This window comes from Enhydra lutris, unplaced genomic scaffold (genome assembly GCF_002288905.1).
Source record: "Enhydra lutris kenyoni isolate GAN:26980312 unplaced genomic scaffold, ASM228890v2 scaffoldscaffold62, whole genome shotgun sequence".
In the NCBI taxonomy this organism is placed as follows: Eukaryota; Metazoa; Chordata; class Mammalia; order Carnivora; family Mustelidae; genus Enhydra; species Enhydra lutris.
In genome coordinates this window covers 14,673,902-14,696,579 of record NW_019154146.1, presented here as the reverse complement: position 1 = coordinate 14,696,579, position 22,678 = coordinate 14,673,902, and the positions used below count along the sequence as shown (strand labels likewise).

At 37.8% G+C, this 22,678-nt stretch overlaps 1 protein-coding gene across 1 annotated transcript in view; it reads right to left on the bottom strand.

Moving 5' to 3' along the window:
• LOC111158654 (nesprin-1-like) overlaps nt 1–22,678 on the bottom strand; it is a 229,526-nt gene that overhangs the window by 137,129 nt on the left and 69,719 nt on the right. The window contains exon 2 of the mRNA XM_022520845.1: nt 13,246–13,307. Coding sequence (XP_022376553.1) covers nt 13,246–13,307 — 62 coding nt within the window. The remainder of the gene's footprint in view (nt 1–13,245; nt 13,308–22,678) is intronic.

Sequence of the window (22,678 nt, the reverse complement as noted above, 5' to 3'; positions counted from 1 at the left end):
ACACTCCTCGTAAGTGATTACATTTGAGCCCAGGTTTATTACACTTTGAGCCACCTGTTAGACAAGAAGCTTAGTATAAAATATACAGGTATTAACATAATGTTTCCAGAATAATATGTAAACCTGTAAATGTGATTTTTGTCTAATACTAATATGAAAATTAATACCTAATCAGCTGAAGTGCCTGTCATTCTACTAGAAAAAAAAATTTATTAACAAAAGGCCACTTTTAAATGTGAATGGATATAAAAAAAGACTAAATAGTAATAATGGAAGTATTACGTATATAAATACATACTGGCATAGAAAATAGTTGGCCTAATTCACACCGTGTCCCCTCGTGGTCATGTTTGTGCTAAAGCCCCATCTTTTGCTACATGAGTGACTTGAGCTGCACCACCACATTCTCTGCTTGGATCCAGAAGTTGGCTGGAAGCAGGCTGTTACATGGCAATGACCTAAATACGATTATCACCAGGTCCTGCTGTTGAGGCCCCAAGAACCACTTGCCTCAGTCTTTCTCAAGATTGGGTCACTCAGTACATCAAGGCTCCTCGGGACCATCCTAAGCTCAATGACTCTACTAGAAGGACCCACAGGACTCAGAAGAGCTAATATACTTATGATTACAATTAATTACAGTGAATGGACACGTTACAATCAACAAAGGGACAAAGCTCATAAAGTAGGGTCCCAGAGAAATCATGTATGAGTTTCCACAGATGAATGACCTTCCAGGAAAGTACATAGGGCATGCCTAATTTTTCCCAGAATGGTGTGCGATGATATGTGAAGTGTCACAGACCAGAAAAGCACGCTCTAGCCCCATTGCCTGGGTTTTTATTTGGACTCTGTCACTTAGGCATACAGTGCTGACTTACATAACTGCCCTCAGCTACTCAAACTCCCGCACTTCCCAACGGGTAGGTTTTCACCATGAAACACATTGTTAAACTGATCTCATCAAAGTAGAACAGCATGGCCCAAGGTCCAGGCATACAAAACACTCCTGTAAGATAGAATTTCCCAAGGGCTCAGAGGTGATCTCCCAGGAGCCAGTTAAGGAAGTTCCTAAAGATAGGTCTTTATTTGCAATGTACAGAGTTTGAGCAACCCAAGCCTGCTGAGCTAACCTTTTCCTGCCCAGTCAGAGTGTATCTTTTCAATAGATTTCACTTCTTAGTTAAATAATTTAAGATCATTTCATTTACTTGCAACAAAATAAAGCACAACCGACATGTGGGTCCATTTTGTTATTACTTTGTAAACACAGTCTTGAGGGTAACAGTTTATGGTTCAGTGCCCTTCCACTGTTACCCCTTGATAAGACCCACATGAGTGACCAAAAATAAATTCATACTTTATTGATGAAAGTGTGCCTTTTCAGGGGACCTAATTGTATTTGATGCAAAAAGATGTTTTATAACCTTTTGACCAACTGATACTGGTGAACGACAAAGGTAGACACAGCTGAATGTTGCTGATAAACAATTAAACATACATGCATGCATACATTCATGCATAAATAAATAGAGCCATTTCACATGGACCACTATATGCCTATATCCAAAAATAACACATTTTTATGCCAATAGACTAAAAATATTTTTACCATTTTTAACTTTGCAGTAAGAGGACAATCTTATGCACATCAGTTAAGGTGAAAGAAGCACTGGGTATGAGACTGCATTCAGAAATGTAGAAGGATACAAATCTACCTCAAAACATTACTGGCATATTATTACTTTATCAACAGATATACCTACACATCTGCTAGAATCTTAGAGTCCCTTAGCCTCAAGTATCACACAGCTATCGAAGAGATTTACAGTGTGAAGAATTTGGTCTTGAGCAAATAAAAGGGTAAAATCTCCTGTTTCATGCCAAGACCAACCCAGGTCTTCATTTATGATCATGACTTTGAATCTCAGAACCGTTGGACAGTCTTTTACTGAATGCTTTCCCACGTGGGCAAAGAGCTCTCAAAACATTTTATGACACACAAAAAAGCTATGGCATTTTACTTTAAATACCCTAGTGTTTAAAATTTGTGATTGCTGGATACCTATTGATACCAATAAAAATGAACTAGAAAAGGCCTAAAGTAAAAGCACAGGGCACAGATGACTCTTTACTCCAACTGAGACACACACACACACACACACACATACACTGTTGAGCACCGTCAGGGTTGCTGAAAATTACACATAATCACAGCCTAAAATGTTCTCAAAATGGCCTTCTGCACAGGCTGTAGAGGGGACCCAAGGCAAAGGCAGGTTCTTACAGTGTGCTCCGTGCACTCTGGAAACCTTTGTATACACAATGAGCCATTACTTCTAGAGCCAGACAAACTACCTCTGGTTTCCCTAAGTTTCAGGTAGGAACTATTTCGCAGGCTGAAGGACAGCAAGTGTACAGAGAAGAATCCCACCGCAGGACCAGTCTATAGTGTGCTCATTCCCTGATGGTTATCTGCTGGGTGGGAGCAACAAGCTGAACAACAGGAACAGAGAGGAGAGTGGGAAGGGAAGAGGGGTTGGCCAGCAGATGTGGAGTGAGTTACCTCCCTAAAGACTGGCTGAGAGCCCACCACACTAAATTGTTCAAAAACGCCAAAGTACCCTGGACCAGAGCAGTAAAATCATGATTATAACCACTGGTGGTAGCCACATAAAATTAACTCAATATCTTAAACTTTTGCCATCATATTCAGAAAATCTAATTAGATGTTACAATATCTCCAGAAACAAGGTAAAGTAATTACAATTTTATGTGTAATCTGTTTCTCTCTCACTGCCTTCATAAAAACACTACTATGATTATTTTCCATCTCTACTTGTCAAAGGTGAGAAGACAGTTCCCATTCTTTTTTATTTCCTATGACAGCATAATCATTTCCACTTCCTTAATTACTTAGTTTAATTCCAAATACATCTAATTCCAAATACCAAAGGCAATGACTACTGTTTCAGCCCAACTTTAAATATGCTTGGAAAACTCTGCTCTTAACAATTTTCAGGTGTAATAAGATTATTTTCAGTACATAGCATAAAAGATCTACTTGTTGATCTAGGTACTAAGAATGTAGCAGTGAACAAACCAGAAGAAATAATCCCTGCATTATGATGGTTATATCCTAATGAGGGACATGGACAGTAAAGGGGGCAAATAAGCTGTTTCGTTGAGAACAGACTGATGAGGGGCTAGGCCACAAGGAGGGATTTAAGTTGGGAGGCTGTTTGAGTCATCCAGGCAACAGACTCGGTGGCTTAAACCAAGGTAGTAAGCAGCGGAGGTGGTGAGCAGTAGTTGGATTCTCAATGAATTCTGAAGGATAAAGTCACCGATGTTTGTTGATGGGGAAGATATGGTGTATGAGCAAAGGAAAAGAGGAATGGATAACCCCAACTTTGTATGGGATAAAATAACTTGGGGAGAGTGATTCTTTTATGCTATGTACTGAAAATAATTTTATGATGCATGAAAATTGCTAAGAGCAGCGTTTTCCAAGAAGGTACATCAGGCCACCACCAAAATCTAGAAAGAGGCAAGGATGGATTCTACCCGGGGTAACAGAGGGAGCATGGCTGTCTAGACTTGAGAACACTGAGATAATAAATTTCCCATGTTAAGCCGCCCAGTATATGTACTTTGTTATGGTAGCTTTGGCAAATGAACAGGATCTAAATAACATTTTATAATGCTTTTCAAAAATTCTTCTAAAAAGTGAGGAGATGCTCATATCATGCCTGGGGTCATCCAAAAGACCGTATTTAGAATATTTAGTGCCAATCCTTAATAGCCCCATAGATCTAAGTTTGGCAGATGGAGAAAGAACTGTTTTTATCTTATTAAAAAGCAGCTCCATTTATAGAAACACTAAACAATGACTATTTGAGACCTGTTTGTTTTTCCCTAAGGACTTAATGTCAAACCACAGATTTATTTCACAGCAAATAACATAAAGATTGAATCAGGGGATTTACATACGAATACAACACTCTATCTCATTTGATGAAATGAGAGAAAATGTGAAATTACAAAATTTTGAAACCAATGGTAATGTCAAGAATACTTACATCATCTTTTTCTAATAAAAATCTAACTTCTGGGGGCACCTGGGTGGCTCAGTGGGTTAAAGCCTCTGCCTTCGGCTCAGTCATGATCCCAGGGTCCTGGGATCAAGCCCCGCATCGGGCTCTCTGCTTAGCCAGGGGCCTGCTTCCTCCTCTCTCTGCCTGCCTCTCTGCCTACTTGTGATCTCTGTCAAATAAATAAAATCTTAAAAAAAAAAAAATCTAACTTCTGGGACACCTGGGTGTTTTAGTCAGTTAAGCAGCTGCCTTTGTTTCAGGTCCTGATCCCAAGGTCCTAGAAAATCTAGGACCTAGGAAGCCTAGGTCCGGTGGGGAGTCTGCTTTTTCCTCTCCCTCTGGTCCTCCCCCTACTGGTGTGCTCACATGTGCGCTCTCTCTCTCTCTCTCTCTCTCTCAAATAAATAAATAAAATCTTTTTAAAAAAATCTAACTTCTTGTGAAAGTTTTTTGAAAAACACATCTTTAAGTTGTTTCCTTTGGGGGCCACAGTGGCACGATACAATTACCATTGCTTACGAATTGCGCATGAAATTCAGGAATTTGCTAAGATAGATAAATTTTAAAATGTGAAAGAACTAACATCTTTATAACTGTCAATGTTTAAAATATTTATCCCAACCTGAATTCTTTTATTTTGAAGATTTTATTTATTTATTTGACAGACAGAGATCACAAGTAGGCAGAGAGGCAGGCAGAGAGGCGGGGGTTGGGGTGGGGGGGGAGCAGGCTCCCTGTTGAGCAGAGAGCCCCATGCGGGGCTCGATCCCAGGACCCTGAGATCATGACCTGAGCCAAAGGCAAAGGCTAAACCCACTGAGTCACCCAGGTGCCCCCAACCTAAATTTACTCAAAAAAGAAGGCTATTCTGTGAGATCTAAAAAATAACAACCATAGGGTAGGAATTCCCTCACATTCAAGTCCACCTCATCTCGCCTTCTTCTCTCACTGCATCCCAAATTCAGGCACATCCACATTCATCCTTCTTATTTCCTTTGGTCTCGAGAAGGGGACATCTCTCCTTTGGTACAAATCTACATGTTCCATCCATGCTCTTGATTTTCTCTCCCATCTTGCCTCCTTAAGAGCCTGTGTTCACGAAACAACTTTTCTTCCCTTCTTTTGAAGTCTCTTCCCCTCTACTAGTTCTGGATCATTCCTTTCAGGAGACACACACTTAAAATTACTCTTTTTTTTTTTTTAAGATTTTATTTATTTATTTGACAGACAGAGATCACAAGCAGGCAGAGAGGCAGGCGGAGAGAGAGAGAAGGGAAAGCAGGCTCCCTGCTGCGCAGAGAGCCCGGTGCGGGGCTCGATCCCAGGACCCTGGGATCACGACCCGAGCTGAAGGCAGAGGCTTTAATCCACTGAGCCACCCAGGCGCCCCGAAAATTACTCAAATTAAATTAACAAAACTGTGTTATGTTTTAGCTAATACTCTATCTCACGAACATGTAAGGTACATTCATTGCCCTAACATCCTTACCTCTCATCTACTCATCAGTTTTCTAGAATCTGATTTCTGTTACAATGTGGCTACTCCCGGGGTGCCTGGGTGGCTCAGTGGGTTAAGCCGCTGCCTTCGGCTCAGGTCATGATCTCAGGGTCCTGGGATCGAGTCCCGCTTCGGGCTCTCTGCTCGGCGGGGAGCCTGCTTCCCTCTCTCTCTCTCTGCCTGCCTCTCTGTCTACTTGTGATCTCTGTCAAATAAATAAATAAAATCTTTAAAAAACAACAACAACAACAAAAAAAAAACAATGTGGCTACTCCCTGTGGTGGTCAATGATTTTCTCACTGCCAAATTAAATGGGCTTATCTCTGAGTAATTTCTGTCTAAAACTGAACTACGAGGTTTCCCCAAGCCTGTTGAATTCTCTATATCTGTGAATGATCTCAATCATTTGCTTATGTCAGAAATCTAGATACCATCCTTGGCTCTTCTCCAAGATTCTGATTAATTACTGAGTCCACTCCTACGTATCTTTCAGTGTGTCTACTTTTCTCCTACTTCACCATTAATGTTACTTGTTCCTATTCTAATTTATGACAGAGAAAGACAGAGATGTTTAGGGCCAGGGTGATAATTTTAATTCTCTTGCCTAAGATTCTTTAATGTCTCCCACTGCCCATAACACAGTCGAAATCCTTCTAATGACTGGTCTTTGACCAATGTTGTCAACCCAATCCTGGAATCATATATTCAGGTAGTCTGAACTTCCTCCATTTCCTTTAATGTACCATGTTTTTTCTCATCTCTCAACTTTTAAAAACATTGGTTCCTTCATGTATCAAATCCCACAGGCATTGCTCAAGCCTTAGCTAAAATGTCTCTTCTCTGAAAGCCTATTCTGATGCTTTCCTTCGGATTTCCCCTGTGGTTGGCTGTGCTTCCCCTGGGCTCCCTGACACCCTGTACTTCCCTCTCATGGCATCTACCACACACCTTGTTGTAATTGTTTGTTTCTCCTGTGAGATATCAGTTCCAGGATGGCATGGACAACAGGTCTGTTCACCACTGTGTCCACAACCTCTAATGCATACTAGATCCTTGAAAAGTATTAGCTGCCTAAATAGCTAAAGAAACAAATGCAGCATGAAAGTAGGTAACACAATGGTTAATGCCCAAACTTAAGAGGCTTGGGGTTGAAATCTGGTTTTTTATCTACTTGCTATGTGACCTTGAATTTATTAATTAACACTAAGCTTCAGGGTCATCATCTGTGAAATGGTGAAAATAATACTTTTATTTGATTCTTGTAGTAAAGATTAAATTAAATAAAAGACAGAGTTGAGAGGGCAGAGTAACCGCACATGGTAAAAGATGAATGCAATTTAAAAAATATTTTTAGCAATGAGTGATGAGAAGCTAGAACTGAATCAGGATCTAACTTTGAAAAAGACATTACTTGAAATCAACATCAGGCTAATTAAAAAAAACAAATACCTTCTTTCACTAATAGGGCAAACAGAAAAGAAAGATTCAGGTATCTTCCTGAAAAGAAAATGATAGAGTCCATGTCTGAAGAAACCCCATCCCCGAAAGGAATTATCAGGTGTATAAAATAAATGTAACTCACTAATTTTTGTTACTTACATTCCATAACATTGATAATTTGTGATGTGTAATGTTTTACATAGTTGCAGAACCATAAAGGCTTCAATTTGAAAACAAAGTAAACATTTAAAAAAAAAATGAACTGCTAATTACATCCACAAGTTCAGAAAATCTACATCTGTGTACTAAAAATGGCATAAAACACATATACACAGAAGATTCTTGGTTTTTTTTCCATGCTTCAGTAACATTTTTGTTTTAAAGAAAGTATTTTTTTAAACAGATTGCTCTCTTATTTGCACCCAATCTCTTCACACAGCTGTCATAATATTTAAAAAGAATTATAATAATAGAATGGAACGCCATCAGTAAAAGAGCTCGTTATTTTATTTAATTAGAAGTAAATAGTTTGTTAATTTGCAACTGAGCAGAGCAGCCAAGAACAAAATTAAAATTTTCCCATTAAAAACACTCCCCTAAATCCATCTCCGTTAAATATCTTTTAAACATCTCCTAATGCATCCAAGAGATTGAATGATCTTAGGAGAGAACAATTGATTTCTCTACTTCTCAATCACTCTTAAAACCTGATACAACCTAGCATTAAAGCTATTTCCAGATATACTCAATTTCCAAAGAAAATTTGTAGAAAATAGATACAAATTTTCTATCTAAATAATGAGTCTTTTAAATTGTCCTTTAAAATAAAAGTTTTATTCTTTAAATTTTCTTAAAAATTTTAAAGACAACATTGTAGTAGCAAGATATTATCATGGAACTTAGGGTAAAATGGTTTACCATTCCAGTTTAAATCCCAAACATTCCCATGACTACTCTGCAAAAGCTCTCAGACAACTGAGATCCTGCCAAATATTTACAACTTACATTCTAGAAAAAAGTTGAAACTCTTTATTTTTCTCTGCCAACTTATTAGCACTTTTTTCTTTTCTTGTTCTTAGAGATAAAATAACTTGACACATTCTGTAGCATAAGAAATAAGTGAATTAAGACTAATACCTTGGCTACTAGCATAAAAATATTTTTGACATGGGTCATTCCCTTACCTTTATTGGTAGATGTCAACAGAAAATTATAGGGGAAAAAGAAGACAACCAAGGAATAAAATGCATTTTAACTCTTTAAATGGTTTGGTTCTGAGATTATCTGAGTGATTCCAGAGCACAGAGCTATGTACTATAGGGATTACCAACAATAAAATGAAATCCTCAGGTCAGGATTGAGTTTTCATCCTTATATTATAAGTTTGGAAGAAATTCTCATGTTCTTGAAGCCAGACCTCAGAATGAACTTGGGGCCAGTTACAGACTGAATGTTTATATGTCCCCCAAATCCATGTTGCAGCCTTAACTGACCATTGTGATAGTATTTTGAAGTGGGGACTTTGGAAAGTAATTAGATGTATATGAGGTCAAGAGGTGATGCCCCATGATGGGACTAGTGTCCTTAGAGAAGAGGAAGAGAGACAGAGTTCTCTCTCTCTCCCTCTTTGCCATGTGAGGACCCAGCCAGGAAGAGGGTTCTCGCCAGGAATCGAATCTGTCAGCACCTTGACCACCTTGATTTTAGGACTTCTTGGGCTTTCACAACTATGAGGAATAAATGTTTATTCTCTAATTCCCTAATCAACAGTATTGTGTTAAAACAGCCTAAGTTGACTAACACAGGGTCCAAATTTGTTGAGTATTTGCTGGACAAAGTAAACAACCTAACATACAAACAACCCATCAAACCAGATTCAATCTGATCCAACAAATTATAGGGTACCTCATCCTTTCAAAGCTGACAGCAATTATGTCTCCTTCCTGGGGGCAGACTATCTCTTAGTTACAAGATAAACCACTGCTTTGGTTATTTAATCAGCAAGAAGAAAGAGGGAAAGTTGGTTTCAAAAGCTTTGGGGGATAAAAAGAAAATGTTGAGACAGGTCAAACTGCTTATTCGTGGGTTACTTCTTCTAGTGAGAAATGTTTTCATCCTGAGTACTTAGGACTTCTCTGTCACTGAAAGCCTGGATGTTGCTGATAAGTGATTGGGAGCTGAAGACCAAAAATTATAGAAGCTCCTTTCATAAGGGACTTAGTAAAATCCTGGGCCTAAAATATACTTCTGTGAAGCTTAGCTGACTATGGGTGTACACGCACATCTGCGTGCACGTGTGTGCACATGCATGCCTGCTGTCCATGTCCATAAGGTGCTAGAGTGATGGGACCAAGCACACTCAAGCAACAGAATGGCTTTGGAAACAGGCCTTCCAATGGAGGCAGCTGGAAAAGTGACACAGTGTCCCGATCCAGAGGCCAGATCAAAAATATGAGGTTGGCCTTTTTTTTCTATTGCAAGTGAAATATTATCATTCTCATCTCAGAAGTAAGGGTGCACTTTGCCATGGTGCGGGAAGTGTGTGGTTCCATTTCAGTTTGGGTGTGCCTGTAAATGTGAGCTCAGTGAGACTGTGAAGCCCAGGATGTGCAGGTTGCATGTGTTTTTGTAGGGGTGGCATACAGACAGAAAGAGGTAGATAAGGACGGGGATGGGGAAATTAAGATAGAGACAGACGGCGTGGAGTAATAATGGATAGGAGACAGGCGGGGAGAAATAGAGATGGCACAGGGATAGGAAAGAGATGGGAGGAACAATGAGAGACAGAGGGTTAGAAATGAAAACTCAGGTAGGGGCGAAGGTGGGCAAAGGATGGGAAAGAGAGAGGAAGAGGAGAATTGTGATTAGCTGCTGAGAGAAATGCAGACAAACACTGACTCCACAGCTATCCTAAAACTCTGCCAAGGTGGGCCATGAGGTCAGATTGGATTTTTTAAATGTTTTCCAGATGTAAGTGAGTCAGAAAAGGAACATATTCTCAAAGAAATTTGAGGGTTTGAGCTATGTTTCCAAGATACTACAACGTCCGTGTAAGTAAGTTCAGGAGAACAACTATAGGTATCATTGTTCTGCTTCAGTTTTTAGGTTTTAAGATGACCCAAGAAAGAAAGAAATCAAAATACGGAGGAGGAAAACAAAACAAAACAAAACAAAAAAATCTCTATGACATTAAGGTTATAATGGAGTGGCTATGGAGGTAATAAGTTTCTGGGTTTTTTCAAAATAGTACCCTTGACACAAAAGTGTGTGAAGTAGGGAAAACAGATGGACTTTAGATTCATTTCTGGATTAAAATTTCAGCAGTACCCCTTACCAGGCATATGAAGATGTGCGCTACAGAATAGCCTGTGTAGGGCACCTGGGTGGCACAGTTGGTTGTGCGACTGCCTTTGGCTAGGGTCATGATCCCAGGGTCCTGGGATCGAGTCCAATACAGGGTTCTTTGCTTAGCGGGGAGCCTGCTTCTCCCTCTGCCCCTCCCCCTGCTTCTGCGCTCTCTCTTCTCTCTCTCTCTCTCAGATAAATAGAATCTTTTTTAAAAATGCCAAAATAGGGGCACCTGGGTGGCTCAGTGGATTAAAGCCTCTGCCTTTGGCTTAGGTCATGATCCCAGAGTCCTGGGATCAAGGCCTGCATTGGGCTCCCTGCTTGGTGGGAAGCCTGCTTCCCCCTCTCTCTGTCTGGCTCTATGCCTACTTGCAATCTCTGTCTGTCAAAAAAATAAAATAAAATCTTTAAAAAAAATAAAAAAGCCAAAATAACCTGTATAAAACACTTGGCACAGTACCAGAAACTAATCATTTTTCCCCATGTGATATCTTTACTATTCTAACAAAGTAAGAAAAGATAAAGACTCTTTGCTGCTCTTGTTGTATTAAAATGCACCTCCCCGTGGTACTTAGCACTGTGCTTAGAGCTGTAAGATCTATGAAGAAATTCTAAGATTCAGCATGGGCCTTTAAGACTTTACATGGTTGTTGGGAAGCAGAGATACACAGTGCAAAACAATTTAAGTGATACTAAACGTCTCCACCTATGCTACAGGTTCTGGAGAAGTGCTATATTTTGGATTCTGCTTCACCAGACCAGGAAAACCAGAGCAGACAGAGGGATGGCACTGGAGAAGGGGTGCAGGGGCAACCACTACCGTCCTGAGAGCATCCACTAGGGGGCAGGCTCACTGCTTCCCAGGTCGTCAGAAAAGACTTCTTGAGTGGGAGGGCCTAGCAGCACACATTAATGGTAGGACTTAGATTTTAGATGGGAAATCATAGGGTGAGTTTACAAAGCAGGGCTAGAAAAGAGAACAGGAAAGGATTCACACTGGTAAAGCCTAGTCTAATAATCAGTTATTACAAAAGCATGTAAAGTAACTTGGAGCAAGGCTAAAATGATGACAAAAATATTTTTGAAAGTAAGTTCTTGTCATATAATCCCTTCACAAAGGCCTTTCATATACTGTCTGCCGTGGCTTACAGTCAAATTTTCCCATCTTTTTAAGTATTCAGTACACAGATGAGCATAACCCAATAATTCTACTTTAAGGACTTCATAAAGGTATTCAACTCCTGATTTTAAAAACCTGAAAAAAATTAATTATAAGTTATTTTTTCCAATCAGATTAGAAAACATAGTTAACCTCAGAGTGTTAATAGTGTAAAGAAATGGGCATTCACAGAAACTTTTGGTACATATTAAAATTATAAACATGCAAATCTGTTGACTATTGACCTACTTCTAGAAGTTTATCCTAAGTAGAAATATGCCCAAGGATTTTCAAAGTAGTATTTTATATAATATTAACTAGTTGGAAACCCATAAATGACCATCAAGAGGAAACTGGCTAATTTATGATTCATAATTTATAAGTAATTATATCTATAATAAAATACAATTCAGCCAATAAAATTATTACATACCTCTGAATTAACATGGAAATATATAGTGAGTAAAACAGAGGCATATACAACAATATCCTACAAAACCGTTTTTGTGAAATTGCATGTGTCTGTGTGTAGAAAAATGGTGATCAATATGTTAGTGATGGTTGTATCAGTATCATGAGATTTAAAGGTGACTTCTACTTTCTTTACACTGTGTAAGAGGCTTGTCATTAATATTACTTATAATTAACATGTAATCTTTTTAACAATATGAAAAAACAGCAACTCTATTTTCATTTTGGAAAAAAAAAAATCTTTCCCAATTAACGACAATTCCGTAGTAAAGTAATGGCTAGCTGGCACCAGCCAAGACCAGAAAAAATGAGCCCCCAGGGGCATTTACTGCCTTGTCACAGGGCAGATTCTGGGGACAACCACTGTATGAGAGAATTCCCTTCTCATCAAGGGGCTTTTGGAAAGAGATTATAGAGGAGATAATCCCAGTTTATCCTGTATCTAGACGCATCTTTTAGTCTGCTGTCTTTACCGGACTGTGAGCTTCTCAAGCCTTGGGAAAGTGTCTTACCAACATTTTCCTGTCTCCAAAGCCTCACTTAGACACGCAGTGAGCAGTTAATTCGTACAATGCGACTGTAATAAATCGCCATGCTTTGTTTGCTTCTGAACTATAAAAGAGGCTTTGGGGAAGTCCCTGATAAAAAACTGCTCTAGGGTTATGTCTGGCACACTGTAAGCACCACTCCCAGCAAAAGGATCCGTTAACTGAATTCAGACAACTGTCCTGTTGTCTATTTTTATTTTTACAAATGCAATGGTTTTTGGTTCACATATTTTTTCATCTGCATATTTATGAGACTAATTTGATTGTAATATTGCCATACTAGGATTTGTTTTATTGAAACATTTATATTCAAAGTCATTACAATGTACAAATACACAGTCACCTGATACAACCTAATGTCAGTGTGGATAATCTTGGAATGATTAATCTCTTTAGTGTCCTGCCACCATGGTCACTTTGCTATCAAAGCATGTAAGAGGGGAGCCCAGATGCTGTCATGATCTACTCAGACTGAATTCTTTGCTCAAGACAGATCACTCCTTGCTTCTTTCTGTCCCAAATAGAAACAAGTGCATTAAAAAAAAATTGAGCACGATTTCTCCTCAATATCATTGATTAGTATTAGTGACAAGAGTGCCAACAGTGTTCCTTTATTACACTTGGCATTTAATGATTTATCGGCTCCAAAGAAGAAAATATAGAAGTCTAGGTAGTTTCCTTTACCTTGGCCAGATGAGAATTGATCCATTTTGTGAAAGTACGTTTTTGTACTATCTCTTGCTCATCTAGAAGGAAAAAAAAAAAGAATGTAGTTAGATGACACAGTATATCATAAAGTTGTATCCTAAGAAACATTGGGTTACACAGTCTAGAAGTAATCATAATATTATTTTATCTTCGAAACCATTTTGCCAATTGTTGTCTTAAAGGAAGTGCCAGTACAAACTCCAATTTGACTACTTCTTTAAACATTATCAGAAAATGCTTCAAAATTTTCAATATATTAGCCGTATGTTAACCTTCACTCACTTATTAAAAGCGCATATACAATTATACCTCAATAAAGCTGTTTGGAAAAAGTTCACTGAGACCAACTAAGTGCCAAGTTTTACGTTAGGTGCAGAGATAGATAGAAAACAATAGGGCTATGTCTTTGCCATGAAAAAATCTAGAAGTAGAGACAGACAAGCAAGGGCATATGTATAGTAGAGGATTATACAGTAATGTAATAAGATAGAGCTGCGTATGTGAGGCATTACAGGGACTTCACCCAGATTGCAAGACTCCAAAGATCCCACCACCTCTTGAAGTCCACACCTTTGTGTAAGCAGACTACCGGTAGTACCTGTGATTTGTTTCTGATCAACAGACTGGCAAAGAGGATGGGATGTCCTACCTATAACGGTGTTAACTTTACATTAGATTCCATCTTAGCTGACCGGAGTGAGAGACTCTCCTTCCGGCTTTGAAGAAACAAATAGCCATGTTGTAAACTGCCCATGGAGTAGGTCACATGGCAAGGAAGAGGAGATGCTTTTAGAGAAGGGTGGTCTCCAGCCAAAAGCCAGAAAGAAGCTGGGGCCCTTAGTCATACAACCACAAGGAAACGAAATCTGTGAACAACCCAAAGGAGTTCGAAAGTGCATTCTTCCCTGTTTCAGCCTCTGGATAAAAATGTAATGCAGCTGATATTATGGGCTTGTCTACTTAATTGTAGACTTGTGTGACCCTGAGCAGAGAATCCATCTAAGTTAAACATTATCTCCTGACCCACAAAAGTGTGAGGATAACAAATGAAAACTGTTTTTTTTTGTTTTTTGGGGGGGTTTGGGGTTTTATTTGTTTTGTTTTGTGTTTTGGTTGGTTTCTCTTTTTTTTTTTTTAGAGATGGGGAGATAACGTGGTAGGGTGGTGCAGATAGGGAGAGAGAATCTTTAAGCAGGCTCCACACCCAACGTGGTGCCCAACTCGGGGCTCAATCTTACAACCCTGAGATCATGAGCTGAGCTGAAAGCAAGAGTTTGCTGCTTAACCAACTGAGCCACCCAGGCACCCCTGAAAATTATTTTAACTTGTTAAGTTTGTTGTAATTTCTTATGAAACAAGAGAAAACTAATATGGGGGGGAGGGAGGAGATAGGGTCCAGAAAGGCTTTAATCAGAGGCATTAAAGAAAGGAAGTCCAGAGAGCAAGGGGCCAGTTTAACATCTTTGAAGAAAGGATGAGTTCTGTTAATTCTACCAGCATATACCAAGTATCAACTGTCTGTAAAACACAAGACCACATGCTGTGAGGACCACAGTTGAACGAAGGCATCATTTCAATTCCTCACCCTTTCAGGGATGGTGCTCAGATCTACATCCCCAGAGCTGACCTCTCTTGGGCTTCAGCGGAGAACATCTGACTGCCTGTGACAGTATGAGCCCTATGAGGACAGTACCTTTTTCCCAACGCCTACAAATATGACCAAAAAAATACTGTTCAATGAAGGAATTAGGAAACTTAATAACAAAACATTTTAATTTAGAGAAATTTTGGATATACCCATAGAATTTACAGAATGCCATTACTTCTAATCTACTTTAAGCATATGCTTTTAAACTTTCAAGTACATACAAAAACAAACCAGTATACTAAAAGGCAATGTACTAGGCACAGATATTTATTTTTGTTCTTTTTTTTTTATTTTCAAAGAATTTAAGAATTATATGGGATGTGTGAAGGGCTGAGTTTGAAAGCAGATAGATTTCTATGTATATCTTTTTGGAAAACCCAGATAAAATACCAAATTGAACTACAAAAGAAGCTGGAAATATACCCTTTCTGTGTTCTCAGAAAAAGAAAATAGGTAATGGAATGGGATAGACGCCTGACAATGTTGTGTCAAACTTTGTTGAAAGCTAAATTCTGATAATTTAATTTGCTCTATTAATTTTTTTGGATTACATATCTTCCTTTGAGTTATCTGATATGACTGACAGTAACCAAAATATTTATTTTTAGACCTTTCATGATATGAATGCCCTGTTACATTGAGGATTAGATGACAACTAAATATAGAGGAAAATATGTAGTTTATTAGAAATTACAGACAGTAAGTTTTAAAATACTAAAATGATATGCTTTGGTTACAAATTTTAAAAATATCACTTCATTTTGTATGTTTTTATGACCAAAGAAGGATATAAAGGAGAAAAATGAAGAAAAAATTTATTATATCAAAAATGTGATCATTTTGGCAAATGCTAGGTGAAACAATTAAGCACAAAGCAGCTTACCGTCACCTATAATATAGAAATTCTGTGGTCTCACATAATATGACTCATAATGTTTTCAAGCCTTTTTATTTGCAGTATTGCAGTATGGGGAAGTGATAATGCACATTTAACTTCTGGTTCCAAATGCATTTAATTATTTCTAGTAGTGTTATTTCCCCAGCGAATCAAAGTAATTATTGACTGGTCAGTTTGAAATGACTCAGCAAGCAAATACTCTGGATGAATCTATGTGTATGCAATCATCCCTCATCAAAATTATTAATGTCTTCCTTCCCTACAGAAATATTCCTGGCAAAGTCAATGTACTCTTTATTCTTTTCTTTTTTTTTTTTTTAAGATTTATTTACTTATTTGAGAGAGGGAGAGATCACAGGCAGGAAGGAGGGGTAGAGGGAGAAGCAGACTCCCCACTGAGCAGGGAGCCCAGTGTGGGACTCAATCCCAGGATCCTGGGATCATAACCTGAGCAGAAGGTAGACATTTAACTGCCTAAGGCACAAGCGCATTCAGGGTTCTGTTTGTTCTTCTGAACCATTCTTTATCTTATTTTATTTATTTATTTATTTATTTATTTAATTCTAGTTCTAGTATAATTAACATATAGTGTTATATTAGCTTCAGGTATACCCAGGCATGGATATGTCTATCTCTATGTCTCCATATAGATCCTATTATATTTTAATTAAACCAATTATTACCTATCATATGTAATATATACTTATAAACTCATATAATTCTTGTAACAAATCTTCAAGCAAGAATTATTATGCCATTTTTTTAAAGATTTTATTTATGTATTTGACAGACAGATCACAAGTAGGCAGAGAGGCAGGGAAGCAGGCTCCCCGCTGAGCAGAGAGCCCGATGTGGGGCTCGAATCCAGGACCCTGAGATCATGACCTGAGCCGAAGGCAGAGGCTTTAACCCACTGAGCCACCCAGGTGCCCCAAACTATTATGCCATTTTACAAATAAGAAAACCAAGGCCATGTACATAGAAGTTAAGCATTTTTACCAAAGCCATATGTTTACCTCCACAAGTCAGGTTCTTACACCATTATACTACTGCCCGAGGATGCACAGAAATTACTATATTAGTCATATCAAATATTAATCATGTTAAATTGATAAATTCATAGTTAAATCAATTGGAGTTTGACCTTAAAATCCTTAGGTTCTATAAATAAAGTCATTTAGCAGTAGAATAATCTTTATTAGTCAAGCTAGATTTGAGAGAATTCGGAACTTCTATAAAATATAAAGTCCAATTTTAAACTTAAAATAGACTATAGGTACAGCTAGAATATATATAAAATCTTAAACTCAATTTGAGATCATGCACAGTTTTATTAATGTTATAAGATATCAATGTTTTAAAATTTTAAATTAGCATAGTGTTAGTGTAGAAGTCATAAATTTAGGTAATAATCTATATTGATATTACTTCCTGATATCAGATTGTGATATTTTTACTACTCCTACCTTTAAAGGAACAATACTGCTATTATAAAAGTTTTATCTGATGGCAAATCTTTGAGTTTATATTTAAACTTTGTTAAAGGCATCTTTTTTTTTAAAGTTCAAATTATGGATTTTTTTTGTAGTGTTCATTGTATATATCTAAGTGTCAAATTTTCTACATGTTTCCTTTCACTCTACAAAAGCAGAGTTTATAAATCCTAGCAATCTACTTTTTATATAATTAGACACAGCCAACGGAATTTTAAGTAAATACTTTCTTATTTTACTTACTATATTCTCCCAATAAAGAAAAATTCCTAAAACATCGTGTCAGCAAATATTTATTTTTTGATACAAAAGTCTAAATAATTTAGCCAGGAATTTGATAATTAAATCTTATTTCAATGGCATAAAATGTTTAAGTCATGGAAGTAATATAAAACATGAAATGAATGTCTACCACATTGCATTAAAACATTATGAACAATAAATAGCACTGCCTTATAAAGCTGTTGATGAAGAACTAACCTAACCTCCATAATATAGGTTTACAGTTCTTGTGAATACAGAGTTATACTTGATGAAGCATTAGTAAGTGTATCTAACTGTTAATCTTATGATTTTTCTATCTTCCACTTTTCAGAACAACATGATATGCTCTTATCAAGTGTTCATACGTATGCATGCTAAATAGTTCCACTAAAATTATAAAAAGAATAATTCATTAAGACATTTAGCCGAACATATATGTTAGTTGTAAACACAGAGGTCTGTCTACATCATACACGTAAATTTAGATCCCCAGGTCTAGGAGTCACAGAGAATAAGAAGTTAATCCTGTTTATAAATCTTAATCTGTAATTTCTACTAATGCAAACTAAAATCCACCTACTTCTTAAGCCAGTCAGTTGGAAGTCGTTCTTGGATCTTTACTTATCCTCATACTGCACAACAAATTCATAAGGAATTGTTGTTGGGTTTATTTCCCAAATATCTTATCTCATTCAAGATCATATCTAGTGAAGAAACCATCATCTTTTGGATGCCTGTTCATTTCCCCCACTAGAATCTAAGTTTTAGACGAGACGGCATGGACAGCGTCTGACTTACCATCACCGCCTTAGTCATTATTGCTTAGGAAATGCTTACTGAAGAAATGAATGGATGCATTTGCTAAGGAAGTGCTAAAGACTAGAAAACAAGTGCTGTTCTAAGGAACTGGTACTACACGGAAGGGACAAGTATGTAAACAATGTCTCAAAGCAATGTGTCAGCTACTGTAACAGAGGAACATATAAAATGTTGAGGGAATATAAATACACAAGCAAGTAATTTTTATAGGGCAATGGAACAGGCTGGAAGATTCAGAGAAGCTAAAAAAAGAGATGCCATTACATCAAACATCAGCAGATAAGTGGAAATTTGCAGGTAGAGAAACTTTTAGGAGAAAGAGGCAGTCTTTTAAAAGCATAGCATTATACATTAAGTGACAGTAAAAATCTATTACAGCTGGATTATAAAGTGGAGTGGGTTTAAGAAGAGTAAACAAGTAAGTAAGCCTGGAAAACAGGTAACAATCGGGTTATTAAAGTCTTTGAATAGCATGCCAGAGTTTGGTCTTTATCTATGGACAATGGGAAGCCGTCAACAGTTTTGGAAATGATCATATGAGACCTGATACACAGAAATACATACTACAATGGCAGTGTAGAGGCTTAACTGAAGGGAGTGGAAGCTGGGAGCAGGTAGGATATTTGGGAATTCACTAGCAGAACACATGTTAAAGGTGATGTATTCTGTTCTCGAAATGTGCCAAGAGGGACGAGGTGCATGAGATGGCTGCACAGTAACTATTAGAAGTAGACAGACAGGAGCTAAGGGTGCCTTCTAGATTTTTATCACAGGTAACTGCATAATTATGTCACTCATCAAAGAAGGAAAGAAAAGCAGCAGGCTCCAGATGCATTGCAGATGCATCATGAAACTTCTGGGTAAGACGGTAGCGTCAGCACAGAGGAGAGCTGAGAATTCAGAAGCTGGATTAGGAGGTGGGTGCTCCACAGATAAGAACCTGTAATAGACTCCAACTTAAGGCCAGGTTTTGATCCAGTTATTACCAGGCATAAGCAGCTCAAACTCTCCTCCCCTCTAAACTTGAATCTTGATTTCTTTCTAAAGGCCAGACTGTGTGAGTAAAAAACAAGAAACAAAAAAGCAACCAACAACAATAACAAAAACAACAAGAAACAACAAAACTAGTCATGGAAATTAAGTCCTTCACCCTTGTCTCCATCACTGGTTCCATCTCAAAGACAGTTGGTCCAACAGACCTCAGGAGTTGGAAGTCATTAAGTCTTAAGAGAGGTCTATATAGGAAGGCTATTGTACAAGCACGGCCCTGGTAATGTTGTCTTAAGAAATAATCCCCAAATTCCTAGGCACTATCCCTCTCTAGAAATGAGTGAAAGATGAAGGGAGCTGGCTCTGACATTCAATTTCTCTATTTCTTTGTCCTGGTATATATTTTTAAAGTATTTTGCTATTTCAGGATAAGATCACGACACATGCAAAAATGAAGCCCAGTTTAGCAACAGTGATTAAATTTGACCATTAACAAGCTGTCACAAACTGATTAGAGTCAACAGTTTTCCTCCTGATGAGTCATGTAATAGTGACTTGCTGATTTTGCCCAAGTGACTTACATATATACCTGCAAGCAAAGAGACCAGTAAAAAGCAGCCCAGATTATTTTGAGCCTTTGCAATCAATCATGAAAATTTTGCTGCCTACAAACGTGTTAACTGTATTTTCATTTTACCATATGTAATACATAAAACTGTGAAAGTGAGCCCTATGTTCATTAGCTTTTAAATAGCATTACTAAATTTTAAAAAAGTTAAAATACATGCCAATGTCCTTCTCACAGATGGTGGGTTTTTTGTTTGTTTGTTTCAAAGATTTCATTTATTTATTTGAGAGAGAGAGAGAGAGCGCGCGCGCTAGCACAAGTGTTGGGGGAGGGGCAGAAGGACAAGGAGAGGCAGAAGGGGAGGGGCAGAAGGAGAGCAAGGAGGCCAACGTAGGGCCCCAGCCCCAGGATCATGACCTGAGCTGAAGGCAAAAGCTTAACAAATGGAGCCACCCAGGTGCCCCATAACAGATGGTGTTTTTAAAAATACTAACAATAACTGAAGTTGACATATTTCAATATATTTAACAAATCTTCTATAAGAACTTATTTCTGAGAGCTAGAGCACTTCACAAATGGGTATGCACATAAAGTTGTATGTTTTTGTCAGAGTCATGGACAATCATAAAGATCAAAATACTGAATTCCTGGGTATACCCATCCTTAATCAATGTCACATTAATATAAAAATACTAACAAGAAAGATTGTTTAAATAAGTAAATATAATTGTTAAGTCTGAAATTGCTCTCTTTTATAAAAATATTTGTGTATCACATATTGATACATTGGTAGCTTGCAATAGGTTATGATTAACATGTTTTGTGTGTGCAGATTATCATTTTATTCTTTAGGTGCTTTAATGACAATGATGGTTTAAATAAAAGTCTTACAGATTTTAGTTACCTGAAATATAAATGCTAATTTAAAACAAAGGTTTAAAATCATAATTTCCTAGTTATATTTAATAAATTTTCCTCATTATTTCCAAAGCAGATGAATTCACCTCAGTAAAAAGTTGGAAAGAAATTTTAATGTACAACATAAATTGGACTTTTTGACACAACCAAATAACATGGCTACGAAGGAAAAGACAACAAAAACATAGGGTGACAATGTAATCATTATTAACTGAATAACAGCCACAATGAGATGAGATGGCCTCCATCAAATTATTGGTTTTGGGTTCAGAATTATATGGTTGCAATTGTAGATCTATGGTTACTAAAATCATCACTAACTTTGTCATACATGGGAAGGGTCTACAGTATATTGATTATTTCAACATAATGAAATAGAGTTTATAATTATCTAATGTTTAAATCTATAAGTTAAAAATGTAAATAAAAAAAATTTCAAAACCTGGCTGTGGCTGGTTTTGAAATAATGTACAGAAATTCCTCTTATCCTGGTCATGACACCCTTTGCAATCTGATTTTGTTGAGCCTCCTATCAACACCTAGAATGGATTTCCCCACCCCTTGAATCTACATTGGCCTTAAGATTTGCTTTGACCAATAATGTGGCTGACATGATTTTATATGACTTCTGAGGCTGGTCCTTGAAAAGCCTTGAGGCTCCATTTTGGCTCTCTCAGAACTCTTCCCTGAGACCTCACACAAGGAAGCTAAGCCAGCATCCTAGAGGGAAAAAGACACATTGAAGAGAACTGAGGCAGGTGACAGCCAGCACCAACTGTCAGACCTCCAAGTCAGTGGACCTAATAGTCCTGCTGATCCTGTAAATGAGATCAGGCACAGCCAACAGAGGAAACACCCAGCCCACCCACAGAACATGAGAAATCATAATGTGTTACTGCTTTAAGCCACTAAGTTTTAGTGGTGGTTTAGCAAAAACTAAGGGAAACAGAAACTGCTATTGGGAATATAGTGGTGCTTTAGCAAAAATCTACAACATGTGGTATTGCTTTGGAAAGAGGTAGGAAGGAGGCTGGAAGGACACAGACTGTTGGTAGAGACCGAAAGGATGGTGGCACACTGCTCTGGGAGATCAGGAGAGCCACACATATTTTATGTATTATATACCCTGTCATCTGCAGTAACTTGACCTTGTGCATTTGGCTAGAGAGGAGGCTGAAAGCATCAACTGCCTTCTTATGAGGTACTGGAAGACAGAAAGGTGAACCAGAGAAGGCATTTTCTCATTTGTGTTGGATTACAAAATTGCCATCCCCAGTCTTTCTTGGAAAAATATATGCAAAGTAAAAAGTAGCTTCAGCGAAACAATAAATCAAGAGTGCGACTGTTAAGACCCATTTTTTTTTTTCAGGATAAATCACTAGAACGTTAATTGCTGAGTTAAAAAATATGTGCATTTTAAATTTTGACCAACTTTACTAAATTACCTTTCTCAGAGGTTAAATCAATTCACATTCTTATCAATCGGGTTTTAATGTAAGACCCATTTTTAAGAACTCAGAAAGATTAAAGGTAGCATGGACTTGACCTTCTCAACTAGATAAGCCAACTTCCAAGAATCATAAATCATAGGGCACTGCCCACAGCAGCTTCACCTGTGATCCAAAATTTTTTTTAAATTTTGGATTTGAGGGGCTCTTGGGTGGCTGGGTCAGTTAAGCGCTAGACTCTTGATTTCAGCTCAGGTCGTGATCTCAGGGTCATGAGACTGAGCCCAGTGTTGGGCTCTGCACTCAGCGGGGAGCCTGCTGGAGGTTCTCTCCCTCTCCTTCTGCCTAGCTCTCTCCTGACCG